The following is a 24,817-nucleotide window of genomic DNA, read 5'->3' as shown; positions in this document are numbered from 1 at the left end:
TATTAGCTGTAATTTAATTCAGTTCTAAATACTTTTCTGCATCCTTATTTCGTTTACTCACGGCTCTATTCCCGTAAATATAATACCGTAATGGTTTATTTGTCCATTCTTCTCCATAGTTATCTATTCCTATTCTACGACATTTAACAATATTGAATTTCTCTATTTCAGCATTTTCGATCCATAAACCTTTCCAAGAACACAAGGAATATTTACTATGATTTTTATGCAGCTGGAACGCCATACATAACTTTGATGGGCCATTACATAATTCATGTTCCTTTAAATCTTTTAATAACTTTTTAGATGCACTCGATGATCTCTTTGAAGTTCGTTGATTAGTCATATACCCAATACCTTCTAAGGGTTCGACTGCTCTTATTAAAACAGCACACCCTTCACCTAAAATCTTACCAGGATATTTCTTTATTGAAGAATATGAAATACAAAAGATGGAAAGTGTTAAATAGTATATGCATGTTCTTCAGATTTAATATCTCTATGACTAACACTAGAACTTCCTAATACATAATATCTCCACACTTTCTCTTTATTATTGTTTGAATCATCAGAATTTGCTGCTACAATAGTAGTTGATTTTATATAAGGATCATATTCTATCCACAAATCACTACATTCATAAATCTTTTTCTGGTTGAAGATATCTTCATCAATAACAAAAGCTGTACAAATTTTGGTTGGGTTGTTACAAAGTTCATACTTTTTAAAATTTTGAACATTTTTTACTATTTCCTTTTCTTTTTTATTTTCTTTTGTCTGCATATTTCTTAATAATTCCATATAATCAAGGCCAAGCATAGGTTCTACTGCTTTTATTAATACATGCGCTCCTGACTCTAAATATTTTTTTGTAAAATACTACATTCTGTATCTAATTCTTTTACTTTTAATACTTTTTTATTTTTCACTCACCTTGACTAGATATGTTGAAACAATGATACATTCCATATGTCATATATATATATATAGTACCAGGTGGCATATACATTGGTATATTACGAGGAGTAACTTTATTTTGATAAGTATGTGATGCTTTATCAATTACTCCTAAATATCCTTCTGTTTCAACAATTCTACCTTTTAAAATAGTACCATTTTCTAGGCAGCGAACTAGTACTTTTCCTGAATATATAAACATACATTAATACTGCATACTTGTATGTATATTGTATAAGCTGAATAGTTAAGAGAACTAGATAATTTGCAATATTACCTAATAAATTTTGTGCTAATTCTTCACAAGGACAATCGAAAAATGAATATGGCAATCTATTTGAACATATTTTTTTTTCCCATGCAGTCAATGGTGGATCTTCCAATTGTTTTAATTCTTCTTTCATCATTTTAAGGTCTACCACTGCTCTAGGTTTACTTTTTGGAGGAGGTATATTTGGTTGAAGTTCTTTGTCAATCCCTTTACTCCCTAGATGTATACATCATGTAAAAGTATACATTAAATATAATATGTAGCTATTGTTTTAAAGACACCTACTATCTCTCAAACTTTTAAAGTTGAGTTTATTTGTTTGTTTCTGTTCCAGATTCTGAACATTTTCTACTGGTGGTTTCAATGTTTCTGCTGTGTTAGATAGTTCTTTATCTTTAAAATTTTTATTTTGCACCACTGAATTCTCTTCCACATCCTAATAAAAATGTTCATTTTACATATGAGAATGTTACAAAAGAAAGTTACATTATTGTTATAGAATTTATATTGTTCTTAATAAAAGCAGTTATAAATACATATAGAAGAAAAAAAAATCAGCAATTTGTTTAAAAAAAGTAATTATAATATTTTTTAAAAATTAAATATTAATAGTAAACCTTTGATTTGGTTTTCATTTCATCTGTGTCGATATCATCAATGTTTTTTTCTTCGACAGAATGTGTCTTTAAAGTTGATCGTGTTCTCTTCATTAGTGTAATACAAGTCGTGAAACGAACAGCTATAAAACTGTTAAACGTTTGTCGACTAATAGTCTCTACGAAAAATAACATAAATTACAACATGTTTCTTAACATTACCAGATTAGATTGGAGTTAGGTTGGGGTTAGGTTTGACCGGTTGATGAAAACTGTTAAAATTTAAAATTCAAATTTTCCCGCAAAATATAAACGTCAAATATCAATGTTGCCACTATAAAAATATAGTGAGATCATTTTTATTCGTGCTATGTATTGGGTTTATTCTTTGAAACGTGTTAAAAAAGAAGCACTACTTTTTCCTTTTGAAAAGAGGTACGATGAATTTTTTTACATTTCTGCATGAGAATATGTGCTCTTTATAACGAATTAATTAATACATACGATTGTTTAGTATTCCACGATTGACGAGGGTTTTTAGATTGGATATTACAGGCAACATCTACATTCGATTGAAGAATAATGTCAGGTACGATAAGAAATTAAAATTTACTCTTTTAATTAATTACAGGCTAATTGTACGAAGATGCTACGGATATTATTATGGATACACATTCGATTGTTTTTGATAGGAATTGTTTTTAATTCGAGTGAAATCATAGATTGCTTCTTATTTCTTTGAAGTTTACTTTTCTTGTATTTGTCGTAATAAAGTAAAATACGAGGCAGCTGTGTTGAATACCTAAAATCAAACTTTTTGAATTTTCACTTCTTTATTTTCTAATCTTGTAAGAATTGATGTTTTCTCCCGCGTAAAAATATTACTTTTTATATACAACACAGTTCGATATTTCGATTAAAGTACTCACAGTCGTTAATGTATGGATAGACAACGTTCGGAAAGTTAATGCTGAAATACTGCAATATTGTTGTGCCCTAACAATCATAAGGCACAGGTGTCGCTGATACATTGACGGTAGATTGTACCACGGTATGTTGAAATAAGCAACCTGCCCAACTTCTTGATTTTCTTGGATAAGAATTTCACCGGGCCAGCACCATAAAAGTAGTTGTACCGTCACGGAAATAAAATACGATGTGCATTTCAGTATATCAGTAATTTCTGCTTCGTTATCGAGCATTGCATATCCACTCAAACAAACTTCTATTCCGCTCGTAAGAATTTGCATGAAAATAATGGGTGTGAACAAATTATTCACATCATTTACCACACTGTGTAAAAGTAGTAGTATTGTCAAAGACAAATTGGATAGGACGCGGTATGATTTAACGGTAATAAAAAATATCAATAGAAAAAAATTGATTAATAAAATTGCAAATACAACGGGATCAGAAGTAGGAAAATATTTACTGTATCATTCGTTGATGATGGCGAATGCATCTCATTAGTTCTATCTTTATCTTTCGCGTATAATTTGGGTTACAATTTATTTCAGTTCCTATATTACTAATCCAGGTATTGATTAGTTTAAATTGAGCAGACACGTGCAAAATCGTGGTCATAAATGAGGCATCCAAACCACAGATTGTAGTAGCGCAAACCATGGATGATAGAATTTGACAGATGAAAGCGATTTCGAATTTGGGAGATGCCGAAATATCTGTGCCATACCTAATAACGTGTTTAGGTATGATAAATTAATAATACTGAATTTTATGTCTGAATAAAGTAAATAAGCCATATCGATAACAAATATCTTATGATTTTAGTATTGCAGCAGATATATTTCTATTTATTTTACTTTGCGATCAACGACGAAGGAAATATAAATAGAAAATGATGATGTTTACCAGACAACAAAGGGTAAATGTCGGCTGTTATCTGTACTGCTTGCGTTGTATTCGAACCTAAAATAATCAACAACACCAGCAATGGAGAAAGTGATCACGTTGCACATGCACGATAAATAAAAAGCTATCGTACAAATTCGTGCCCAATAAGCGAGTCGTATATAAGGCTGCATTTCTTTCGAATCGTTAGCAGTGTCCCATAAACTTCGTATTTCATAATAAAGTCTGTATGATCTTTCCTTTCTCACTATTAGGTAGATCATTTTGAACAATAATTGTCCGATCGTGATTAAAACGCATCCTACTCCTAATTCGAGGAGGAATTTAATTTAACCCGCTGCCACAAGATATCATAGTAGTTTGTTCGAAGAAATGTGAGATATAAGTCAATTTTACTTAGGCTTACCTGCTAGGATCGTTATGTCACCCCAACTCGATACTATCATCATAATTTCGGGCACAAAGACGCTATTGATTGCTATTAGTGCCAATATCAAGCGGATATATGCGAATATTTTGCTACACGTCGAACTTTTCTCTTCGATAGGCCACATTCCAACCATACTACAGAAGATCCTATTCGGTAGTATGTAATAATCGATCGATGTGTTAGGTAGTTCTTTCATGTTTTCCCTTGATGCGAAATTGGATGCGTGTTTACGAATGAAACCGTGTCTCGTATATCCTGACAAAGTTTTCCGGTAGAGAATTCTTTATGACAATATTATAGACCAGACGTTAAAATATAAGGTTTTATTTCCGTTTTCCCTTCGCTCGATATTCAATATTAATGTTATTCTGCAATATGTCCCCCTTTATTTTGCCCCCCTTATTTCTAATTTGTAGTTTGATGAATAGTCTATGTTGTAAGTAGAAGGGATATTATCTAAATTGATATAATGGTTTCTTATGCGACGTAATTGAATGTTCAGTCATGTTTAGTACATACAAAGTCAAAATACAGTATAGAAGGCTATTGAAAGAAACAGTATAGAAGAATTTGTCTTTGTTTCTACTTCTTTTTGATATCTTCAAAGACAGAATAAGGAACAGTTATTAGCAATAATAATATATTTAAATTATTTTAGTCTATTTTTAATTCAATTTCGCTAATAAAATGAGATATAACGTAATAAAAATAATGCAAGTGTTGTTAGAATTCACGTGTAGAAGAATCATGTTCATGATATTTGTAGTGAAAATTTCATCTAAAAGAGCGCTTGGTATCAACATTTAGAAAGCATGGATAAATTACAGGTTAATAAGTATTTCAATGAAAAAAGATAAAAATGTAACTGTGAAATTGGAAAGGATAACAATCTATGGGCAATATCCACATTTGATTATAGAATATCAGATACAGTATGTGTTAGAGATTTACACTTTCTGTTACAGACTACTTTTTGAACTGTCGTACGAGGGTACTACGCTATAGATGCACATTTGACTGTTTTTGTTGGAATTTAGTTTTGTTGCATTTGTTGTAACACAGTAAAATACGAGATAGCTGTGTTGAATACCTGAAATCAAATTTATATTTTAATCTTCATATTTTTATTTTGGTTTTGCAGAAATTGAAATTTCTTGATATTAACATAGAGTTTTATATTTTGGCCATTTCTGACCTGTTGCATATCTCATTCTTAAAATAAGTAAATGATTACTCACTGCCGTTAATGTTTGAATAGATAACACTTTAAAAGGTAATGCTGTGATACTACAATATTGCTTTTCCCTGAGCGGGCCATAATATTGACAGCAACAGGAGGTATGTCGGTCAAAGCCTATGCAAATGTTATTGTCAATATAATAGGATCCAAAACGCAGTTAGGTTCATCTTACTCATCTCAAATGCAAGGACATGTCTCTACTTAGATTCTGCAAAGTTAGCCATTGAATTAGCGACCAAATATAAAAGTACGAATATAAACAGCACCAATATCGAACTAAAATCACTTATCTCTTTATTTTAACGAGTCATCTTTTCAGATGTATCTCCGACAATTCCCAATTAGAATAGTCTAGTGAATGCCTCTAACAGAAATAATATTTGAATCACTTTCAAAATATCCTTACTGCGAGCCGAACTTCACGAATCGGATTTCTCACACATTTTGAGTATCAGAAGACAATTATACGTCAACCCAGGAGACATCACAAAGATTCTATCACATACTATGGAATCCCTACAGAATATTCGCATTTACAGACAAACTGATCTCCTTCAGCTGTAACGAAGGACATATAGCCAAGCGATTCCCGAAGGGAGAGTATGCAATTGATAACATTCCAGGGTCTACCAGGACTGAAGAAAAAAATAAGACTAACGTTTCGTCACAGAATAGCAGTGTCCCCCAGCCATCCCAGATAATAGAGGAATTTTCCTTATCTCAAGTGACAAATCATACCAAACAAGAGCACAGTCTACAACTACGGAAGCTTCAATCAAATTATAAGTTCTTACGGATAACAGTGATACCGGAATAAATAACGCTCCCGTAGACAACAATGATTCAGCCATACAGAATCTAGTCATTTTCAAGGAACCTAAACCGTTTCAAAAGAAAAGAAAATATGGAAGTAACCAAAGGAAGAAAATCAGTATCCTGAAGACAGCTAAAATCACAGAAATGCTGGAACTAGTTAAAGCCCCATTTGACAGTAATCGGCACAGATATCCGCTAAATTTCACCCAACTCCTTAGTTTTCTGGGTAATTGTGTCGTGCTATAAGACCCAACAACAGCAGCAATTGTCCTAACACACGGCATGCCACCCTTAACTCTGATGTTAAGCGAAATGTATCTTCATTTTGAGCATCGAAATATAGAAGATAGAATCCGTAGTATCTTGGAAAGCTGTAATCTATCGATTTAAATCAATAAAATGGATATTATGTCGAAGTTTTACGTAAACTTCATGTAATGTAAATAACGTAAATAATCTCGATAGAGACTGAATTGCTTGGATAAAAGAAATTCTACATTCGATTGAAAAATAATATCAGGTACGCTAAGAAATGAAAATTTACTCTTTTTGTTAATTACAAGCTAATTATACGACGATCCTACGCGTTTATGGATGTACATCCAACTGTTTTATAAGGGAATTGTTTTTAATATGAGCAAAATCATAGATTGCCTTCCTCATCTCTTTGAAGTTTACTTTTCTTGTATTTGTCGTAATAAAGTAAAATACGAGGCAGCTGTGTTGAATACCTGAAATCAAATTTTTTAAATCTTCACTTTTCTGCCTGTTAATCTCGTAAGAATTAATTTTTGTCGACGTAAAAATATTATTTTTTAAATTCAACACAGTTCAATATTTCGATTAAATTACTCACAGCTGTCAATGTATGGATAGACAATGTTTGGAAAGTTAATGCTGAAATACTGCAATATTGTTGTGCCCTAACAATCATAAGGCAAAGATGTTGCTGATAAATTGGCGGTAAATCGTACCACGGTACATTGAGATAAACTACATGCCCTATGTCTTGGCTTTCTCGAACGAGAACTTCACCAGGCCAACACCACAATAAGAGCTGTATCCCCATGGAAATGAAATAAGATATAAATTTCACTAGATCGGCTTTTGCTGTCCCGCTATCTAGCATTGCATATCCACTCAAACAAATTTCTATCCCGCTCGTAAGAATTTGCATGAAAATGATGGGTGTTAACAAATTATTCACTTCGTTCACCACACTGCATAAAAGTAGTAGTATTGTCAAAGACACAAATTGGACAGGAATCGGTATGATTTAACGGTAATAAAAAATATTAATAGAAAAAAATTGATTAATAAAATTGCAAATATAACGGGATTAGAAGTAGGAAAATATTTACTGTATCATTCGTTGATGATGGCGAATGCATCTCATTAGTTCCATCTTTATCTTTCGCGTGTAATTTGGGTTACAATTTATTTCAATTCCCATATTACTGATCCAGGTATTGATTAGTCTAAATTGAGCAGACACGTGCAAAATCGTGGTCATAAAAGAAGCATCCAAGCCAGAGATTGTAGTAGCGCAAACCATGGATGATAGAATTTGACAAATGAAAGCAATTTCGAATTTAGGAGATGCTGAAATATCTGTACCATACCTAATAATGAGATTAAGTATAATAAAAAGTAGAAATAATAAATTTTATACCTAAATAAAGTAAGATAATCCTTATCGATAACAAAAATTTTATGATATAAATATTGCATAATATAATACATTTCTATTCATTTTACTTTGTGATCAACGACAAAGGAAATATAAGTAGAAAAGGATGATGTTTACCAGACAACAAAGGGTAAATGTCGGCTGTTATCTGTACTGCTTGCGTTGTATTCGAATCTAAAATAATCAACAACTCCAGCAATGGAGAAAGTGATCACATTGCACATGCAGGACGAATAAAAAACTATCGTACAAATTCGTGCCCAATAAACAAGTTCTACGTAAGACTGCATTTCCTTCGAATCGTTAGCAATGTTCCATAAACTTCGTATTTCATAGTAAAGTCTATATGATCTTTCTCTTCTCACTATTAGGTAAATCATTTTGAACAACAGTTGTCCGACCGTGGTTAAAACACATCCTACTCCTAATTCGAGAAGGAATTTAATTTAACACGCTGCCACAAGATATCATAGTAGTTTGTTCGAAGAAATGTGAGATATAAGTCAATTTTACTGAGGCTTACCTGCTAGGATCGTTATGTCACCCCAACTCGATACTATCATCATAATTTCGGGCACAAAAACGCTATTGATTGCTATTAGTGCCAATATCAAGCGGATATATGCGAATATTTTGCTACACGTCGAACTTTTCTCTTCGATAGGCCACATTCCAACCATACTACAGAAGATCCTATTCGGTAGTATGTAATAATCGATCGATGTGTTAGGTAGTTCTTTCATGTTTTCCCTTGATGCGAAATTGGATGCGTGTCTACGAGTGAAACCGTGTCTCGTATGTCCTGACAAAGTTTTCCGGTAGAGAATTCTTTATGACAATATTATAGACCAGATGTTAAAATATAAGGATTTATTTCCGTTTCCCCTTCACTCGACGTATATTCAATATTAACGTTATTCTGCAATATGTCCCCCTTTATTTTGCCCCCCTTATTTCTAATTTGTAGTTTGATGAATAGTCTATATTGTAAGTAGAGGGGGCATTACCTAAATGGATATAATGGTTTCTTATGTAACATAGTTGAATCTTCAATTATGTTTAGTATATACCAAGTCGAAGTACAGTATAGAAGACTGTTGAAAGAAACAGTATAGAAGAATTTGTCTTTGTTTCTAGTTCTTTTTGATATTATCTTCAAAGAAACAATAAGGAACAGTTCTTTACAATAATAACATATTTAAATTATTTTAGTCTATTTTTAATTCAATTTCGCTAATAAAATGAGATATGACGTAATAAAAATAATGCAAGTGTTGTTAGAATTCTCGAGCAGAAGGATTATGTGAATGAGATTTTTGAAATTAGTGAAAATTTTATCCAAAAATGTGCTTGGGATCGCCAACGTTCAGAAGAAGAATATGAATGAATTAAAAGTTTATAATTATTTCAATGAAAGAAGATGGAAATGCATCTGTAAAATTCCAAAGGATAACAATCTATGAGCAATATCTACATTCGATTCTAGAATATCAGATACAATATGACTTAGAAATTTACATTTTCTTTTACAGACTACTTTTTGCACTGTCGTACGAGGGTACTACGCTATAGATGAACATTTGACTGTTTTCGTTGGAATTTAGTTTTGTTGCATTTGTTGTAACACAGTAAAATACGAGATAGCTGTGTTGAATACCTGAAATCAAATTTATATTTTAATCTTCATATTTTTTTTTGGTTTTGCAGAAATTGATTTTTCTTGATATTAACATAGATTTTTATATTTTGGCTATTTCTGGCCTGTTGCATATCTCATTTTTAGAATAAGTAAATGATTACTTACAGCCGTTAATGTTTGAATAGATAACACTTTGAAAGTTAATGCTGTGATGCTGCAATATTGTTGTGCCCTAATTATCATAAGGCAAACGTGGTTTCGATAAATGGGAGGTAAATTGTACCATGGTACGCTGAAATAAACCACCTGTCCAACTTCTTGACTTTCTTGGACAAGAATTTCACCGGGCCAGCACCATAAAAGTAGTTGTACCGTCACGGAAATAAAATAAGATGTAAATTTCAGTATGTCGGTAATTTTTGTCCCGTTATCGAGCATTGCGTATCCACTTAAACAAATTTCTAGTCCGCTCGTAAGAAGTTGCATGAAAATGATGGGTGTTAACAAATTATTCACATCATTTACCACGCTGTATAAAAGTAGTAGCATCGTCAGAAGCACAAATGAAAAGAATTTAAAGAAATATATTAATCGGCGAGGAGAAAAATTGATTAATGCAATTGCGAGAAGAAAGAGATTGGAAGTAGAAAAATGTTTACTGTATCATTCGTTGGTGATGACGAATGCATTTAAATAGGTCTTCCTCAAACTTGTCCATGTCAATAGATTTATGATTCATTTCAAATCCAATTTTATTAATCCAGGTCTTGATAAGTATAAATTGTCCAGACACGTGTAGGATCATAGTCATAAACGTGCAGTCTATGGCAGTGATTGCTGAAAGTCCAATCATAGCTGTCATGACTTGACCAACAAAAGCGATTTCGAATTTGGGAGATGCCGAGATGTCTGTGCCGTACCTAATAGTGACATTAGGTATAATAAGTTAAGAAAAACAATTGTAATTAAGTCCTTCTTTATATCTAGATTAACAATAATATTTTATTTAAATATTGTAATATCTTTTTCCGTCTTTTTTGTGGTTAACAACGAGAGAAGTTTAAGTGGAGAAGGATGATCTTTACCAGACAAGAAAAGGTAAATGTCGATTGTCGTTAGTGTTGTTGCCGTTGTATGCAAATCTAAAATAATCGGCAATCGTAGCAATCGAGAAGGTGGTTAGATTGCATAGGAAGCATGAAGAAAAAGTGATCGTAACAATTCGTGCCCGATAAGCGATTTGCTCGTAAGATTTCCTTTCGTTAGGATCATCGGTAGAATCCCATAGAATTCGTATCTCGTTGTAAAGTCTGTATACTCTTTCTCTTCTCGCTACTAAATAGATCATTTTAAAGAATAACTGCGTGGCTGACATTAAATTGCTTCCTATCCCTAATTCAAGAAGATATATTGATTGGTTACGCTGCCAGAAAATAAAATGACAAATTTGACTCAATTCTATTAAAACTTACCTATTACGGTTTCCACATCGCCCCAATAGAACGCTACGGCCATAATCTCGGGCACGAAGAAATTACTGATTGCAATTAATGATACTATTAAGCGGAAATACGCAAATATTTTACTACATGTCGAACTTCTTTCTCCGATAGGCCATATTCCAACTATGCTGCAGAAGATCTTATTCGGTAGTATGTAGTAATCGAATGTAGTAGATAGCTCTTTCATCTTCTCCCCTCATGTGAAATTGGGTGCGTGTCCGCGAGTAAAACTCTTCCTCGTATATGTCTTAACAAAGTTTTGCGGCAGGGAATTCTTTATAACGATATTATAGAGTAGATACTTAAATATACGGTTTTATTCGTTTTGCCTCTTCAATCGAAGTATTTTCAATATTGATGTCATCATTTTGTACGTATTCTTTTTTATTTCGTTTGTTTTCGATTTATCATCTGATTAATAATTGATGCTGTAAGTAGTAGGAACGAGATATAAACTGCTACAATATTCTTCTAACGTTGAAACTCTAACCATGAGTAGCATACGTAGTATAGAAATAGATTGTTAGGAGAGTCTGTATGAAGAAGTTAGTCTGCATTTGCGCGTCCTCTTGGTATCGTTATCGTAAACAATAAAGTTTTGTATTATGGAAGTACGAAAGGTACAATAGTTAATACTCAATAATACATAACATATTTGAACAAATTTAGTTCATTTATAGGTATTGTTTATATATATATATATATATATTGTCGAAATATATGATGAAATAATAGAATGAAAAATTACAAAGGATGAATGTGTCTTAAAATAACTATACAATAGCTTACAATTAACTTGCATTTTATAAATAGTACAAGTAGTTATAGTCTTATGATTTTTGTTCATCTTACAATGATCTATCTTTTTTAGGCAAGGTAAAGCTGTTGTGAAATTGAAAGAAGAGTTTAATGCGCTATCACTTTTTTATCGATCGTTGGATTTCTATGAGACTCTTTCCCGACGTTTCCGGGATTAAAAAATAGACATACGGCGCCGAAAATAACACACAAATACTATAAGTCCAATACACAAATTTGTCACCGACTAAATCTAGGAAAGGTTGATAAGATTTTGCACTCGCGAAAGAAAGCAAAGCGTTACTGGAGCTCACGAATAAGGAGGCCATGTTTTTCATATTTGCAGTGAACATTTCACCTAAAAGTGTGCTTGGAATCGGTTGCAATCCACAAGACATGGAGAGATTAAAAGTTAATAACGCGACTATTGGTAACCACGTCAAGTTGTTAGGATCGTATTCTAACGAAAGGAGATGAAAATGCAACCCTAAAAGTGCCAAGGACATCGATGTTCCTATACCAGACATTATCAAGAAACATTTTCTACCAAATTTGTCAACTAGAAACATAGATGCCAAGCCAGCTATGATTGTAGAGAATCCAAGGATCGTCACTACTAAGCTTGGTTTTACGGCAATTCTGCTTTTTATCAGGATTATTTCGGCGTAAGAGCTCAGTGCACTGTGTCCACTCACGTAGGAGAACACGTAGACACCAATTATGACGAGAGGTTTCTTTAAATTACCTGAAATAAAATAGAGAAAAATTCGGGATTGATCGTTTCGTTCGTTATTAGTTCCTTAAGTTGGGTACTTAAAATTTTCATTACGAAGAGAACAGAAAGGGGCACGAAGCTTACTAAAGTTGTTCGAGATTAGTTTGGAGAAAATCGTAAGAGGAAACTAAACTATCAGAAATACCATGTTTAATAGGTTTGACGAACGTATAACTTGACGATATTAATTTTCGCGGAAACAATCTCAAATATTTAATAACTATATCGGGACGAAGTGTTAGTAACGAAACACGGAATTTCTGGAACAAATTAAACTTGTTCTCTTGTAAACGATGAATTCTTCCGTCGTTAACTTTTCTGGGAATATTTGAAGTAAAAAAGAAAATCGTCGAGTACTTGGCATGAGGAACTCCTTCAACTTTAGGAAAATATTAGTTTCAGCTCCGTCGACGAATTCTTGAAGATCTCGCATCTCCGCTTTGACGTCAGATTCTCGCCTAAACCACTTCAAGGATGCCTCAGCCTTGTCGATATTTCCGTGCAGGAGGTAATGGTAGGGTGATTCGGGTATCAAACTGAAGAGGATCATGAAGAGGATACTCGGAACGAGGCTCACGTACCCGAACATCTCCATGGACAGATAAGGACCCATTGCATTACCCAAGAACATACCAACGGAAGATGCATTCACGTTCATGGATATCTGAAGACGTGACCACAGTTATAGCTTTATCGGATAAGAAATCTTATTCAAAATATTCATATAGATAAAAAGAAGGTTATTTCAAGATACTTTAAGATACTTTAGACCGCTTTAATTAATTTAATTGATATATGATATAGAAGTTTAGACAATACTCCTTGATAAAAATTATGAACAGTTGTCTCGATAACATAAAGTATTTTTCATTCATTTCGCTTGTGTATTGTAAGATATAAGAGTTAATAAGAATTTACCAGTGACCCACGAATTTTCGGATTGGCGATTTCGCTTAGATACAAGGACAATGCAGCCCACATCATTCCCGATCCGATTCCCGAGCAGAATCTAGAGATGTAGAGCCACATGACTGATGTAGCACAAATGCTGAATATCCAGCTTGCGGTCAATGGTACCCCACCAAGCAGAAGTACCTTTTTTCGTCCAATATACTCTGAAGATGATGTTGTGATATGTTAAAGCTACATTTACCTGAGAACAAGATCACCACAACTCAGTCACATATCACTCAGTCATATATATAGTGGAGATTTTTAATCGAGTTGTTTTACATCTCCTCTAAATCTTTGATTAAAGATCGGAAATGCATTTCTCAATGATTCTCTATCAACGATTCTCTATCGATATTACAATTATTCTCCTGCGTTTACTTTTTTACGTACCACAATTTCGTATCATGTTTTTCTACGAGTGCTGAGTCGTGGCTGCCTTGTTCTTATTCAATTCTCGATTAACAATGTTGATCACCATTGTTTGCCTTGCTTGGCCACTTGGACGTGTGCTGCAAGAGAGTATCGATCGGGTCAACTACTAACTACATATGTGTTTATCAAAGTTATCGGACATTTCTGGTATACTGAACAATCTAAATGAAACAAGTATTTAGTATTAAATTCGCAAGAATATATTAGACACAATTTTCAAGGTCATTTATGTCTTTGTGATGTGACTGGAGAGGATAAATTAGTAGATCTGGCCAGACGAATCTTCTTTCTGATAATGAAGAAACGGTCTTACCTTGACACAGTGCACTGAGCAAAGCCCCAGCCAGGCGACCAAGATTTAAAAGGGAGGCTACCCAGGACGCTTCGGTATCTGTCAGTTTCAAAGGTGTGTTCGCTTCCGTTGATGTCAGTTGAGCCAAGTACGGCGATGCCCAACCATTCGCGAGACCACTTCCGATAACAGCTAAGCTGACTGTCACAAACGGCCATGAAACAGTTGTGTCAACGGATGCGAGAGTAATTTCATTAGCTCATTCATAGACATAGCTTATATAGGCACCTTGATGTACGGTATACGGCGTATTTTGATGTACACCAGAGATTGTATTAAATCGCCTTGATCAAATTTAATGCAAACATCGCGTTCGTGAACTTTCAGACAACGATTTTCGCTTTCTAAATGCCAGGTTCTTCTCAAGTTTAAGCATCGACTAGAAATTTATTTAGTAATACTTACGTGTACACGTGGCTAGCCATTGTGGCCAAATAGTGATTTTTTTATCCGCATCTTTCTTTGGATTTTCAATAGACATCTTGGATTCTTGGTATCAGACGAGATGTGCAGGATGTAATGGTTGCGTTGCTAGGTTGGATGAAATTATCCGAACTGACTCATATAATTCATGGAACTTATAGCAGGAAGACACCAGTCGAGATCGTAAGATTTGCATCCCGATAAGATCCTTGATATATTTATGCCCCGTGTGTAAAAGTTTGATTCTTATGTATGCCACATGTGTTTGTCTTTTCAGCGTGGGCACATGAAAAAGCTCTTATCTTGGAAATTTCTGTGGTTATATTTTTCTTATCTTTGATTATACTCATCTGGTTAGAATCGGAATACGGTATGAAATTTCTGAAAAACATCAGATCACGTAAACATTCATTAGCAGTGATTGGCAGTTCTGCACCGTTATCGCAACATCACGTCACAAATAGCTAATAACAACATTAAGAACTACTGTTCCGAAATTTATTGCAGACGCATGGAAGACTGATGTGTGAAGCTGGTATCGTCGTGGATACAGTGTATAATTTGAGAACACTGTAGTACGATTACAATCATTTGATATGCAAAAATTGACGTACGGGCGCGTTTCAAGTCAGTTTATCAATTGTAGACATTATGCAAGATGTTATGAGATGTATTCTTAAGAATCAGAGAAGATAACAGTGGAAGTAACAAGAGTCTCTCCACTTCTAATTAATTTCTTTATCAAATGGGTAGAATTCTCTTATAAAAAGAATATTTATGGTAATTCTTGAGAAAACTAATTATAACACTTTTATATTAAGTTCACCTTATATATTTGTTAAATGAGATTGGTATTAAATTGGTTAAGCGAAAATTGCGATTCAACCTTGTTTCACTGCAAATTCAATGTATATACATGTAAATAATGTTCATAGTCCTAATTAAATTCGATAATTAATTATATTAAATCTTTTCTTATTTGATTGATATTTAGAATATTTATACATTTCAGAATAAAGATCGGCCAAAATGAAAAAAGGCCAGTCTCTGTCAAGCGATACAAGTATTCCAGATCCTTTAAACTTTTTTGCGAAGAAAGTTGAACAGAAAGTTTACATTCATGGGAACAAAAGGTAAAATGAACTCAATTTGGATAATTTTAGCGTGGACAGATAGTGGTTTAATTCCTTACAATTAATTATATTAACGTACACTAAAGGAAATGGCATATTTTATTTTCATTTTATCATAAAAAGTACAATTTAGCTGTGTATTATACTGTCACCAGTAGAGTAACGGCAAAAGAGATGTTGACAATACTGCATTCAACTCGTAGTCAATTAGGTTGTTTACCTCTAATTACAATCTCAGGAAGATGTGACGAAATGAATAATGAAATTAAGAAAACTTCTAAAGATTACGACGATAATGATAAAAAAGTTGATGAAACTCTTACAAAAGTCTGTAATAAGTTAAATATCATACGTTCAGGTACATTTACGATGATTAATTTCACTATTAGTATATCATGAAATATTGGAAAAATAGATAACACTTAATATTATGATGAGATAATTATATTATATGATTACATTATATTATAAGATGATACTGAAGAAAAAATGCTAGAAGAAGAAAGTGAAACACTATGTTCTACAAGTTTAACAGATGAAGTAGAACTATCTTTTGATGGTAAATGGTTAAGAAAGTATTTTAAGTTGCCACTGAAGATGGGAATTAAGGAAATTGTAGCAAGAAAACCTTGCGACCCTGTCACTTATCTTGGATTTTGGTTATTGAATTATAGAAGATGTCAAGAGTGTAGGCAGTGGCAATTGGAGAAGGATAACGAGTTAAACTATCTCCGGTCTATGATCGAAGAACCAGTATGTGTTATTAGTAGAATTTTATGCCTCATCGGATTTAATATTTTATTATTTTTTTCTTCATATGTCATATTTAAATGATAACAAAATTCTGACGTGTAATAAATTAAAGAAACATTACATTTATTGGATTACGGATTTTTATGCATTTGTGGTTCAAAAATATACAGAACGCATATATTTAATTATAAATATCTGTTCTCTAATTACTATTCTTCTCTTTTCAATAATGATAAACAAAAATATTTTTCGTTTTTGAGCAAGGAAAAGATCTTAAACGAATGTTTCAGGTATCTAAAGAAGAGGAATTTTCGGTATCCATCAGAGAAGAAGAAGAAGAAGAAGAAGGAATGCGTGACTGGAATTTTAAACGTTACGAGACTATGCATGAATAGTAATAGATTTGCTAAACAGGTCTCTTTCTCTATTTATTATTTATAAACTATACATATATATTTACTCACTTGATCGAATTGTGCACATAAAAGTAAATTCTCATAACGGGTACCGAACTCAATAACGCAGTTACTAAATAAATACTAAGGTATTAATTGCAATTAAACGAAAAACTGCTGTGAAATTAAAATACTCGTTGAAAATTAAATTTTTATCTATTCTAATATTTATTCTATAATAGTGAATGAATGCCATTTATTTCATTCTATACTAACAGGTCACTGTCTGACCATATGATAGTGTCCACCCCTTCGATCGACGGCAGAGTCTGTTTGAATTTCACAATATCACCCGCAGGTGTCTCGACGTTCGGCAAGACTATTCAGGAAGCCGCGCTTCGTACGGTCTCGTGCATTTCCGCCGTGGGGTCGCGGTTCCCATGCGAAGTTGCGCTCAGTCCAAATCGCGCAGCTGCCCCCTACAGTTTGGTGCGCGGTTAATCGAAAACGCACGAAAATACGCGGAGTTTCAGATGCGGTGAAAACATTTCGATCTTGTTGGTTCGTTGTCGTTTTAGATATGATAAGAGCCAGCAGAAAAAAGGATCGCATTGGTATGCCACGATGCGAACGGTGGGACAAAAACACGCGTCATGTTCAATTGGATTGTTATTGACGCGAGGGTTGGTTGCGCGGCCATGCCAGTCGTCGGGTGAACGTCTTAGTCGGCAGATGGCGCGGCGTTCGTTTCGGTCCACCCTGCCTGCGCTGGAATGCCCTCAGCGAGGAGCCTGTCGACGCTGCCGTCTTTCGTGGAGCTTTTTTCCACGCCACGATCAGGTGACTGGGCCAAGGCCCTTTTTGGACCTTACGACTCGTTTCCTAACCACTAACGGACATTCGTGAGCGGACGTGTAATCGCGGAAACGGATACGAGAAGGCGCCAGCCGGGTGGTCCACTTTACATGTACGGAGGTGCTGTGTTGTGTTGTGCACCAGAAGGCGGTTCCAGTGCACTCTATACTTTGATCATATCTCATCGTTCCATCTCGCTGTTCGATAGTGTGATTCTATCTGACATCCTGTGTTACTAGGTTCTATCTAAGAGCTGTGTTTAAACGATCGACGATTATTAGTCGCAAGAAGAGGACGCGGCAGGCGACCGAGTTAAAGCAGAACACGGGAGTGTCGTCCACCATTTTGGCTGCGCGAGGTTATTCGATGTGTGCACCATTCTCATTACACGTTCCCTGTTTTCGTATTTCGCATCCAATTGTATCGTTCATGATGTTAATCGAATTGTCGTTCGAATCGAGAGACGATCGTAAACAGTGTACGAAGAGATAATTCCTGGAAGATGATCTCTTAAAAGTTGATGTTAAATGGAGCAAGGCGAGGGCTGTTTTTCTGTTAATCCTCGATGCTGTCAGCTGGTCATCTAGAAGTGTGACGGTGATAAAAATCGAGAAAATTCGTGGACGTGGAATTCGACCTCTGTGCCATCTTGTATGTGTTACGAATGATCGTACGGGAAGTAAGAAATGTTTCGAAGAATCAATTTCGTGAATCTCTGAAGTAAATCATAGTGGAATAGAACGATGTCGCTGGAAAGTGGGTTACTATAAGTGCCGTCCCTGCTGTTGGTGAAAATTGACGTTCACGGGGATATCCTGTGCCTCGTAATCCTTCATCTTACACACTCGTTTACTCTCTGCTGCTTATCGCGTGAATACTGACGAATTCGCGTAGATAATTTTAGTGCAGCTGATCAGGAACGACGTGTCTGAGGGAGTCAGCCTGTGTGAAGGATCTCGAGTGCTATTAACCTCGTTTCGTGGCCACCTCGCGGCGGAACGATTCTCGTTTCGCGATTTTTCTCTGGACTTACGTTCTCGAGGTGCGCGTTTTAACGTGATGGGAGATGGGCGGCGCGATTAACGACCAGGAACCTGCGGTGGGGCGAGTACAGGAATCGTGGCGTTCGGACACGATCTACATAGTAAGTCCCTTGTGTTGATACGCGGGAAACATTCTCCATCTTCGAATATATTATAAACGAAGGACGCGTGTGTTGTCGTCAGTTGTCGCATTTTTGTTGATGAATTTTCCCAATATCTTTCGTTCCAATGTTCGCTTGTAATGATTCAATGCATAGATATGTACTCGTGTAGTAAGTGTTTTGTTTTGAAATATATTATTATGTTATTGTTATGTTTTCGTGCATATTATTATTGTAGACGATAAGTGATACGTGTCGTTGCTGTCGTATCGTTGTTGACAAATTTTTTTACTTGTATTCGTACGAATGTACGAATGGTTCACGAAAGTATATCAACATTCACAGAAACTTTTCATGAACGTATTATACAAAACATTTTGAAATTTTGATAATACTGTAATGAGAAAATGTATGGTTCTCTGTATTACATGCGGGAAACGACGAGGACATTGGCGTTGGTCGTTCTTTCGCGCGTATAATTATTGCAGACGCTATAAAAAAAACGTGTGCGTCGCGACGGCGCATTATACTCTCTTTTCATTATTTTTCTTTCCCTTTCTTTTTAATGCTTATAATATTAATATACCTATAATGAACATATGTGATTGCTATGTTGACTACTATACATGAAATATTGTTTTGTAGGCAGAGATAAACAGTGGCGGAGGGAATGGTGAAGAGAAAAGAAGGAGAGGATGAACTTGTTATAAAGCTGCCGCGGACGAGACGAAACGACACGATGGAGACCAAGTGACTGTAATATTCTCTCGATCTCCTGGATGGGATCGTAGGGCGTAGTTTCTAGATGTATCGTGCGATTATTCGACTGAAGTGAACTGGTTTTTGGTGTGCTCTGCGATCAGTGCTCCGAGTGTGTGCAGGTTTTTGTCAACGTTTTGACGAGGATTACGTGTGCTACGCACGTTACATCGGCACATCAGAGACATGTGAGTAACCTTATCAGAATTTTTTTTGTCTCCATCTATTGATAACACGCTTTCTTAACGGAAACTCGTTGCTAAATATAATTAGCGAATTAGTTATTTAAATACTTTTACCACTTGACAAAGATATAACACGTGTCGTATGCGAATCAAACATCACGCAAAAATGAGTAAGAACGCAAATACAACTAAGTCACGTTTATATTTTGCTTTTTCCTGCTATTGGTTAATACTTTGCATTTGTTTGGGAATGTGATCCTCTGATTGTTTCGAGCAATGTATTTTTATATCGGATTGCTTCGTATCAGGCGTTTCTTTTAATTTATATCTATCTATTTCATTTTTCAATCTTCAGTTTGTATTATCGAATTATACGCGACTATAACAATCGAGGTTAGATTTGAGTTAGGTTACTTTGTTTTATTCGTATTCTGTGCTTTTCGTGACAAATTTTACTGATGATTTTTATTAACGTGAAAGTACCATAAAGTAACTCTGAAAGCTTAGTAACTTAATTCATATTAATATAAAGTTTAATGAAAATGTAATATTATAATACTACAAATACTATAATGGAAACTATAATAAAGCATTGCTGGATGTGATTGACTTATCCAAGTTGAAGTGTACGAGAGAAAGGAGATATAAGATCTCAAGGGGAAACGCTCTGTCTAGATCAGACAAACCGTGAAGTATTAGGTCCTGCGGAAAGTTCTGTCGTTTTCTCTGGATATCTTCTTTCGTAGTACTATGTCTCTATTTTCTACGTCCTTATAACTATATTTCTCTTATGGATGAAAATAAGACGAAAATAACAATTTTTACATTATCCTTCGTAAAAGATGTACAAACTGTTAATTAAAATAGTAAACATTTAACAATCGTTTCATCGGTGTTCGTGTTTTGAAATATTCAGTAGAATAAAAAGGTTGTTCGTAAGGCTTTTTCGCCATTATCTTTAATCCTCGATCGCCAAACATTGAAATATGCACAACAAAAAAGTTCATAGGAGATTGTCCGTGTGGAAACAGCGCCTGTTGGAGCTCTTCATAAAATGTTTCTCTGTGGCTGGAGTTGAGGCAGTTGTTACTTCTTTATAAACGCGAATAGCTTTTATTGAACAACTTCCGCGTAGTGTCTTCTTCATAATGTAACGATGGAAATGTTCTCGTAGAATGGGTGTTTAATAAAATGCGCCGTTTATCGCTTTGCTAAACCTTCGTTTGTCGTTACCCGCGACATCCGGCGACGCGGTTGTACATTGAAAGTTTAATGTGAAATCATCGAACATGGAAAGTTGGCGGTATTCCAGTTTCTCCTGCCGTCTCTCAAATCCGTTCTCCTACAACCCTTTATACAGTACCAGTTCACGTAACACGTGTTCAGCTGTGTACGTGACATACGTTGCGGGCATAGGTTGCTGCACAACTGCACATGGAACTGAATTATTGGAAATGTAAATTGAAAGTCAATATTATTTAGGGGCTGAGAATCTGCGAGTTACAGCGTACGGTATTGGTCAGGCGAAAAGATTGGTGTGGAAAGTTTCTTACATCAGTTATAATACTGAAGTTATTTTCTACGATATTGAAATATGAAGCATGTTTTCAGGTAGTAACAGGAATTCTTTGTTCAGGGAAAGATCAGCGTGAGAACTTTTTTAAATTAATTATATTAATATAAAAAATTATTCTGTGTAATATTGGTATCATTATTAGTATTATTATTATTAGTGAAGAATACCTCGATATTAGAAATTTTCTATTACTTAGTCAGGGGAAGATTAACGCAAAACATGTTTAGACTAATTATATAAACGGAAAGTTTTATTTAAGTTTAAGAAATTATTTTATACAATATTGAAATTTGGAGAGAGATACGATCGAATTGTAGAAATATTTCATTGTTTCGTTTTCTTGGAAAACGACGATATGCTGTATGGTAGATGTACAACTAATATACAGATAAAACAATAATCAAGTACATGTTGGAGGAAATAGAAGGAAAAGTAAAATTTTCCATTAGAATGTAAGAGAAGTTGGAAAGTTATTTCCTCTTGTAGAAATCCATTGAATCATTGTAAGTAGCTTTACCTAGTTACTTGAGTTTGTTACTATTCACAATGAAAAATTCAGGATCGTTGCTTTCAAAGAGTAATTATCAGAGGAAAGAGCAGCGTATAACGAAATTTACATCTATGCTAAAAGATCTTTTGACAAAGCAAAAGTCCTTTGAGAAATTCGCTTAAGATTGTTAAATTACTATTATTCAAAAAGTATTAAGCTTAAGAAGTATCGTGTATAGAAGTTTGCGACAGATTTGCATCACTTTTTAGCGATAGAAGCTTTGAAACAAATTATTGGCGTTTCTGATTCATACATAAGGAATGGATAGATGTACATTGTACGTAAATTTGCTAGAAAAATACACTAAAGTTTGTAGATTCCGTAAACTCGTAGATAATTTCATTTGTTATATTTATTTCTCTATTGTATTTGTTTAAAGGAACTTATTCACATGACTGCACCTTTTGCTAGTATCTTACATCCTTTCTTCTCGTCAGAACATTTTTCTAGGACGAACGTTTCTTTGATTAACAATGGAGTTAATCGCAGGAAATAATTACGTCCAATTTACAAAGTCTTTAGATTTCAATAATTCCAGTGTGAGATATATATTAGCATCATTTCGTTGGATTCATCGCGTCTTTGTGAATCTTTTTCACGAGTAGCCTTTGTAGAAAGAGGGTAATTCATGTCTACATTCAGATATAATTACGTTCCATAACATTGTTTAATTTCCTTTTTGAAGTATTTATTAGCAGAAAAATCTTTTAACCCGATTGGCTGACCCATTTTAGTGTAAGCTACTTTATCATTTACAGCGCTGCTCGTTCGTAGTTGACGGTGGATTTTCGATTCGATTATTAATGACCGCAGATTGAATGATTAAAACGCCCTGTACATAGTGATAAATTTTTATCAGAGCTTTTGTTCGTGTTTTTTTCCACGTGATTCACACGTGTACATACCAGAACGAGACTAATTCGAGATCGTTGATTTATTAGTTTTTCGATGATTTTTTGATTGATTAATCCTTTATTCGTATCAAAACACGTTTATCATTTTATATTTATTCTTCATGTTCTGTATGTTTTTTCTTTAAATCCTGTAGCGTGTAATCCAACATTGATGGTATCTTCTATGACTTTTTGATAGCTTTTTAATTTATTTAGTGATTTCATTGTCGAGCTACGTAGCTCTTTATTAAAAAATTGAGAAATATCTGCATTGTGAGAGCGATGAGACCTGACATCTTCGTGATCGTACCTTTGAGACTTGACATCTTTCTCGCAGTGGCCTTATCTTTATTGCCAGGAAAATGCATACTAAAATTTCACTCGAAATATCAAACGTTCCCTTCCTGTTTTCACAATCCCACGGAAACAAATCGCGTTAAAGAAGAAAAATGTAACATCGAGGGAAATAATAGCGCTTTTTACATACATCTTATATCATACTTTACATTTTCTTCTTCAGTAGCACGTTTCATTAACCGGTGCAGTTTATTATAATCTGCAACGACAGGGAAATTAGCGGTTGTCAATGTACTTCGCCGCATATAGTAACAATTTAAAAATCAATGAGGACACAGCAGCGGTACGTTACTCGCGTGTATATTGAGCGTTCACCATACTGAATAACTTAACATTGCTCTATCGCGGATAATAATAATTCTTCGGTATCTAAATTCTTTACTGTATAGTTGCATTTTGCAGTTAACTTTCACGTGCATCAAGAATGTAAACAAGGAAAGTAATAAAATTACTTTTAATATATTTCCTGGATCGACATCCAGGTTCAGGGGGCTATGAACCAATAAAGAAACGTAGAGATCATTCTTCGTGATTAATATAACAGTGGTAAGGTTTTTTAAATAAATTAAAACAGCGGTAAATAATTAGTATTTGGTCTAGGATGCCGAAAAACCAGCATTTGAAGCGAGTATTTGAAACAATGCCAATGAATGATGGATGCATTGTCATCCAAGGTTTGGTCTGAATATATCTGCTCATCTTCTACTTAAGTATAACCGAGAATAAGAATAACCATAAGCAAATAAATTATTATAATTTAGCTATATTAATAAGTAAAAAATTTTGGTGATGGAAAAAATAATGGTATATGGCTGCAGCTATACAGGAAAGTTTTAGCTAGATTTGCCTTATTTTCTTTCAGAAAATCTTCCATTCCGTTTAGTTTATGATATAGTTCTCTCTTTGAGAGTAGTTTCTTCTTTTTTTCAATCGTGAAACAAGAGGTCGAATATTCCAATTTCGATAACAATTTGTCTTTTCGTTACGCGTTTCTCATCGATACCATCGTCGATCAACTGACGACGAATCGTCCACCCACGTGTGGTTCTTCTCCACCATCGAATATTATGGTCGACCACGATTTATCAATGATGAAAGACAGACCAGGATAAATAGCGAGGGAAGAAAGTATTTTTCCAAGAACAATTGCTCGTGAGTTCTCGCGTGACGTGAAAAAACCAGTCGATAAAGTGATCGCGCCTTTTTACCGGTTGTTGAGCATTTAGTTAGTTTAATAGCGTTAGCATTCACTAAGAACAGCATAAACATGCGATGCTTTTCTGTGTCCCACGTTTTGGGTGTCACCTGACCCCCTTATAACTTTTTATGTCACATGCGACATTATCGATTCGATATAGTAGCGGTTTAAATAAAAACTAAGGTTTTCTATGAAATTGCAAATAAAATATGGAACAAGATATTCTGCAACCGTAAACGAAGCATAGAAGTTTAGTTTTCCATATACTTTTG

At 34.4% G+C, this 24,817-nt stretch overlaps 7 protein-coding genes across 11 annotated transcripts in view; 1 reads left to right on the top strand and 6 right to left on the bottom strand.

The window, feature by feature from the left end:
* Positions 1 to 13: 13 nt before the first annotated feature.
* On the bottom strand, positions 14 to 2,572 carry LOC117155119 (putative 3-methyladenine DNA glycosylase). 2 transcript variants are annotated; one of them, XM_076623195.1, is made up of 6 exons: positions 2,454 to 2,572; positions 1,846 to 2,003; positions 1,514 to 1,664; positions 1,235 to 1,444; positions 934 to 1,143; positions 14 to 402 (listed from the first exon to the last, which is right to left on the bottom strand). In XM_076623195.1, exons 2-6 carry the CDS (start codon positions 1,936 to 1,938, stop codon positions 14 to 16), a joined length of 1,053 nt encoding a protein of 350 aa, XP_076479310.1. In that variant the 5' UTR covers positions 1,939 to 2,003; positions 2,454 to 2,572. The 2 variants fall into 2 exon arrangements, with proteins under 2 accessions (XP_076479310.1, XP_076479309.1); XM_076623194.1 differs by lacking the exon at positions 2,454 to 2,572 and having other exon boundaries at positions 1,846 to 2,248.
* On the bottom strand, positions 402 to 914 carry LOC143303432 (uncharacterized). Its single transcript, XM_076623196.1, has one exon. The coding sequence runs from the start codon at positions 817 to 819 to the stop codon at positions 463 to 465; it is 357 nt and encodes a 118-aa protein (XP_076479311.1). The 5' UTR covers positions 820 to 914; the 3' UTR covers positions 402 to 462.
* Positions 2,573 to 2,705: 133 nt separating the features above from the next.
* On the bottom strand, positions 2,706 to 4,371 carry LOC143303431 (odorant receptor 82a-like). The gene is made up of 4 exons (XM_076623193.1): positions 4,103 to 4,371; positions 3,697 to 4,003; positions 3,257 to 3,517; positions 2,706 to 3,117 (listed from the first exon to the last, which is right to left on the bottom strand). Exons 1-4 carry the CDS (start codon positions 4,320 to 4,322, stop codon positions 2,706 to 2,708), a joined length of 1,200 nt encoding a protein of 399 aa, XP_076479308.1. The 5' UTR covers positions 4,323 to 4,371.
* A 424-nt stretch (positions 4,372 to 4,795) lies between these two features.
* Positions 4,796 to 8,615, bottom strand: LOC117155118 (odorant receptor 13a-like). Of its 2 annotated transcripts, XM_033330708.2 has the most exons (5): positions 8,396 to 8,615; positions 7,990 to 8,296; positions 7,544 to 7,804; positions 7,039 to 7,402; positions 4,796 to 5,216 (listed from the first exon to the last, which is right to left on the bottom strand). In XM_033330708.2, exons 1-5 carry the CDS (start codon positions 8,613 to 8,615, stop codon positions 5,160 to 5,162), a joined length of 1,209 nt encoding a protein of 402 aa, XP_033186599.1. In that variant the 3' UTR covers positions 4,796 to 5,159. The 2 variants fall into 2 exon arrangements, 1 of the variants encoding a protein (XP_033186599.1); XR_013059743.1 differs by lacking the exons at positions 7,039 to 7,402; positions 7,544 to 7,804; positions 7,990 to 8,296; positions 8,396 to 8,615 and adding an exon at positions 5,365 to 5,892.
* Positions 8,616 to 9,185: 570 nt separating this feature from the next.
* LOC117155117 (odorant receptor 82a-like) lies at positions 9,186 to 11,646 on the bottom strand. Its single transcript, XM_033330707.2, has 5 exons — positions 10,984 to 11,646; positions 10,597 to 10,903; positions 10,171 to 10,431; positions 9,677 to 10,040; positions 9,186 to 9,529 (listed from the first exon to the last, which is right to left on the bottom strand). Exons 1-5 carry the CDS (start codon positions 11,198 to 11,200, stop codon positions 9,473 to 9,475), a joined length of 1,206 nt encoding a protein of 401 aa, XP_033186598.1. The 5' UTR covers positions 11,201 to 11,646; the 3' UTR covers positions 9,186 to 9,472.
* Positions 11,647 to 11,722: 76 nt separating this feature from the next.
* Positions 11,723 to 14,976, bottom strand: LOC117155116 (facilitated trehalose transporter Tret1). The gene is made up of 5 exons (XM_033330705.2): positions 14,730 to 14,976; positions 14,286 to 14,465; positions 13,505 to 13,701; positions 12,944 to 13,250; positions 11,723 to 12,556 (listed from the first exon to the last, which is right to left on the bottom strand). The coding sequence occupies exons 1-5, from the start codon at positions 14,803 to 14,805 to the stop codon at positions 11,931 to 11,933; spliced, it is 1,386 nt and encodes a 461-aa protein (XP_033186596.2). The 5' UTR covers positions 14,806 to 14,976; the 3' UTR covers positions 11,723 to 11,930.
* Positions 14,977 to 17,593: 2,617 nt separating this feature from the next.
* rho-5 (rhomboid-5) overlaps positions 17,594 to 24,817 on the top strand; it is a 287,901-nt gene continuing 280,677 nt past the window's right edge. Inside the window, exons 1-2 of one of the 3 annotated variants that reach the window (XM_076623090.1) lie at positions 17,594 to 19,027; positions 19,673 to 19,974. The gene's annotated coding sequence lies outside the window, so the exon portion shown is untranslated. The remainder of the gene's footprint in view (positions 19,028 to 19,672; positions 19,975 to 24,817) is intronic. The other 2 variants (XM_076623089.1, XM_033331676.2) reach the window with 2 other exon arrangements.

The sequence above is a fragment of the Bombus vancouverensis genome, chromosome 12 (genome assembly GCF_051014615.1).
Source record: "Bombus vancouverensis nearcticus chromosome 12, iyBomVanc1_principal, whole genome shotgun sequence".
Taxonomy (NCBI): Eukaryota; Metazoa; Arthropoda; class Insecta; order Hymenoptera; family Apidae; genus Bombus; species Bombus vancouverensis.
The sequence above is the reverse complement of the archived record's forward strand: the minus strand, read 5'-3'. Positions and strand labels throughout refer to the sequence as shown.

Bases quoted from the DNA above. Each gene is read 5' to 3' on its own strand.
- LOC143303432 (XM_076623196.1), bottom strand. From the start codon at position 819: ATGCTTGGCCTTGATTATATGGAATTATTAAGAAATATGCAGACAAAA.
- LOC117155119 (XM_076623194.1), bottom strand. From the start codon at position 2,019: ATGTTATTTTTCGTAGAGACTATTAGTCGACAAACGTTTAACAGTTTT. The intron at 1,665-1,845 runs GTTTACTATTAA...CATTTTTATTAG, and splicing joins AAATGAAAACCAAATCAAAG to GATGTGGAAGAGAATTCAGT. The intron at 403-933 runs GTGAGTGAAAAA...GTAAGATTTTAG, and splicing joins TTTCAACATATCTAGTCAAG to GTGAAGGGTGTGCTGTTTTA.
- LOC143303431 (XM_076623193.1), bottom strand. From the start codon at position 4,322: ATGAAAGAACTACCTAACACATCGATCGATTATTACATACTACCGAAT. The intron at 4,004-4,102 runs GTAAGCCTAAGT...TCCTCGAATTAG, and splicing joins TGACATAACGATCCTAGCAG to GAGTAGGATGCGTTTTAATC. The intron at 3,118-3,256 runs GTAAATATTTTC...ACTTTTACACAG, and splicing joins CATCATCAACGAATGATACA to TGTGGTAAATGATGTGAATA.
- LOC117155118 (XM_033330708.2), bottom strand. From the start codon at position 8,615: ATGAAAGAACTACCTAACACATCGATCGATTATTACATACTACCGAAT. The intron at 7,805-7,989 runs GTAAACATCATC...TCTCATTATTAG, and splicing joins CATTTACCCTTTGTTGTCTG to GTATGGTACAGATATTTCAG. The intron at 5,217-7,038 runs GTGAGTAATTTA...ATTTGATTTCAG, and splicing joins CTATCCATACATTGACAGCT to GTATTCAACACAGCTATCTC.
- LOC117155117 (XM_033330707.2), bottom strand. From the start codon at position 11,200: ATGAAAGAGCTATCTACTACATTCGATTACTACATACTACCGAATAAG. The intron at 10,432-10,596 runs GTAAAGATCATC...TGTCACTATTAG, and splicing joins CATTTACCTTTTCTTGTCTG to GTACGGCACAGACATCTCGG. The intron at 10,041-10,170 runs GTAAACATTTTT...ACTTTTATACAG, and splicing joins CATCACCAACGAATGATACA to CGTGGTAAATGATGTGAATA.
- LOC117155116 (XM_033330705.2), bottom strand. From the start codon at position 14,805: ATGTCTATTGAAAATCCAAAGAAAGATGCGGATAAAAAAATCACTATT. The intron at 14,466-14,729 runs GTAAGTATTACT...CGTTTGTGACAG, and splicing joins ATGGCTAGCCACGTGTACAC to TCAGCTTAGCTGTTATCGGA. The intron at 13,702-14,285 runs GTAAGACCGTTT...CATCATCTTCAG, and splicing joins GCTCAGTGCACTGTGTCAAG to AGTATATTGGACGAAAAAAG.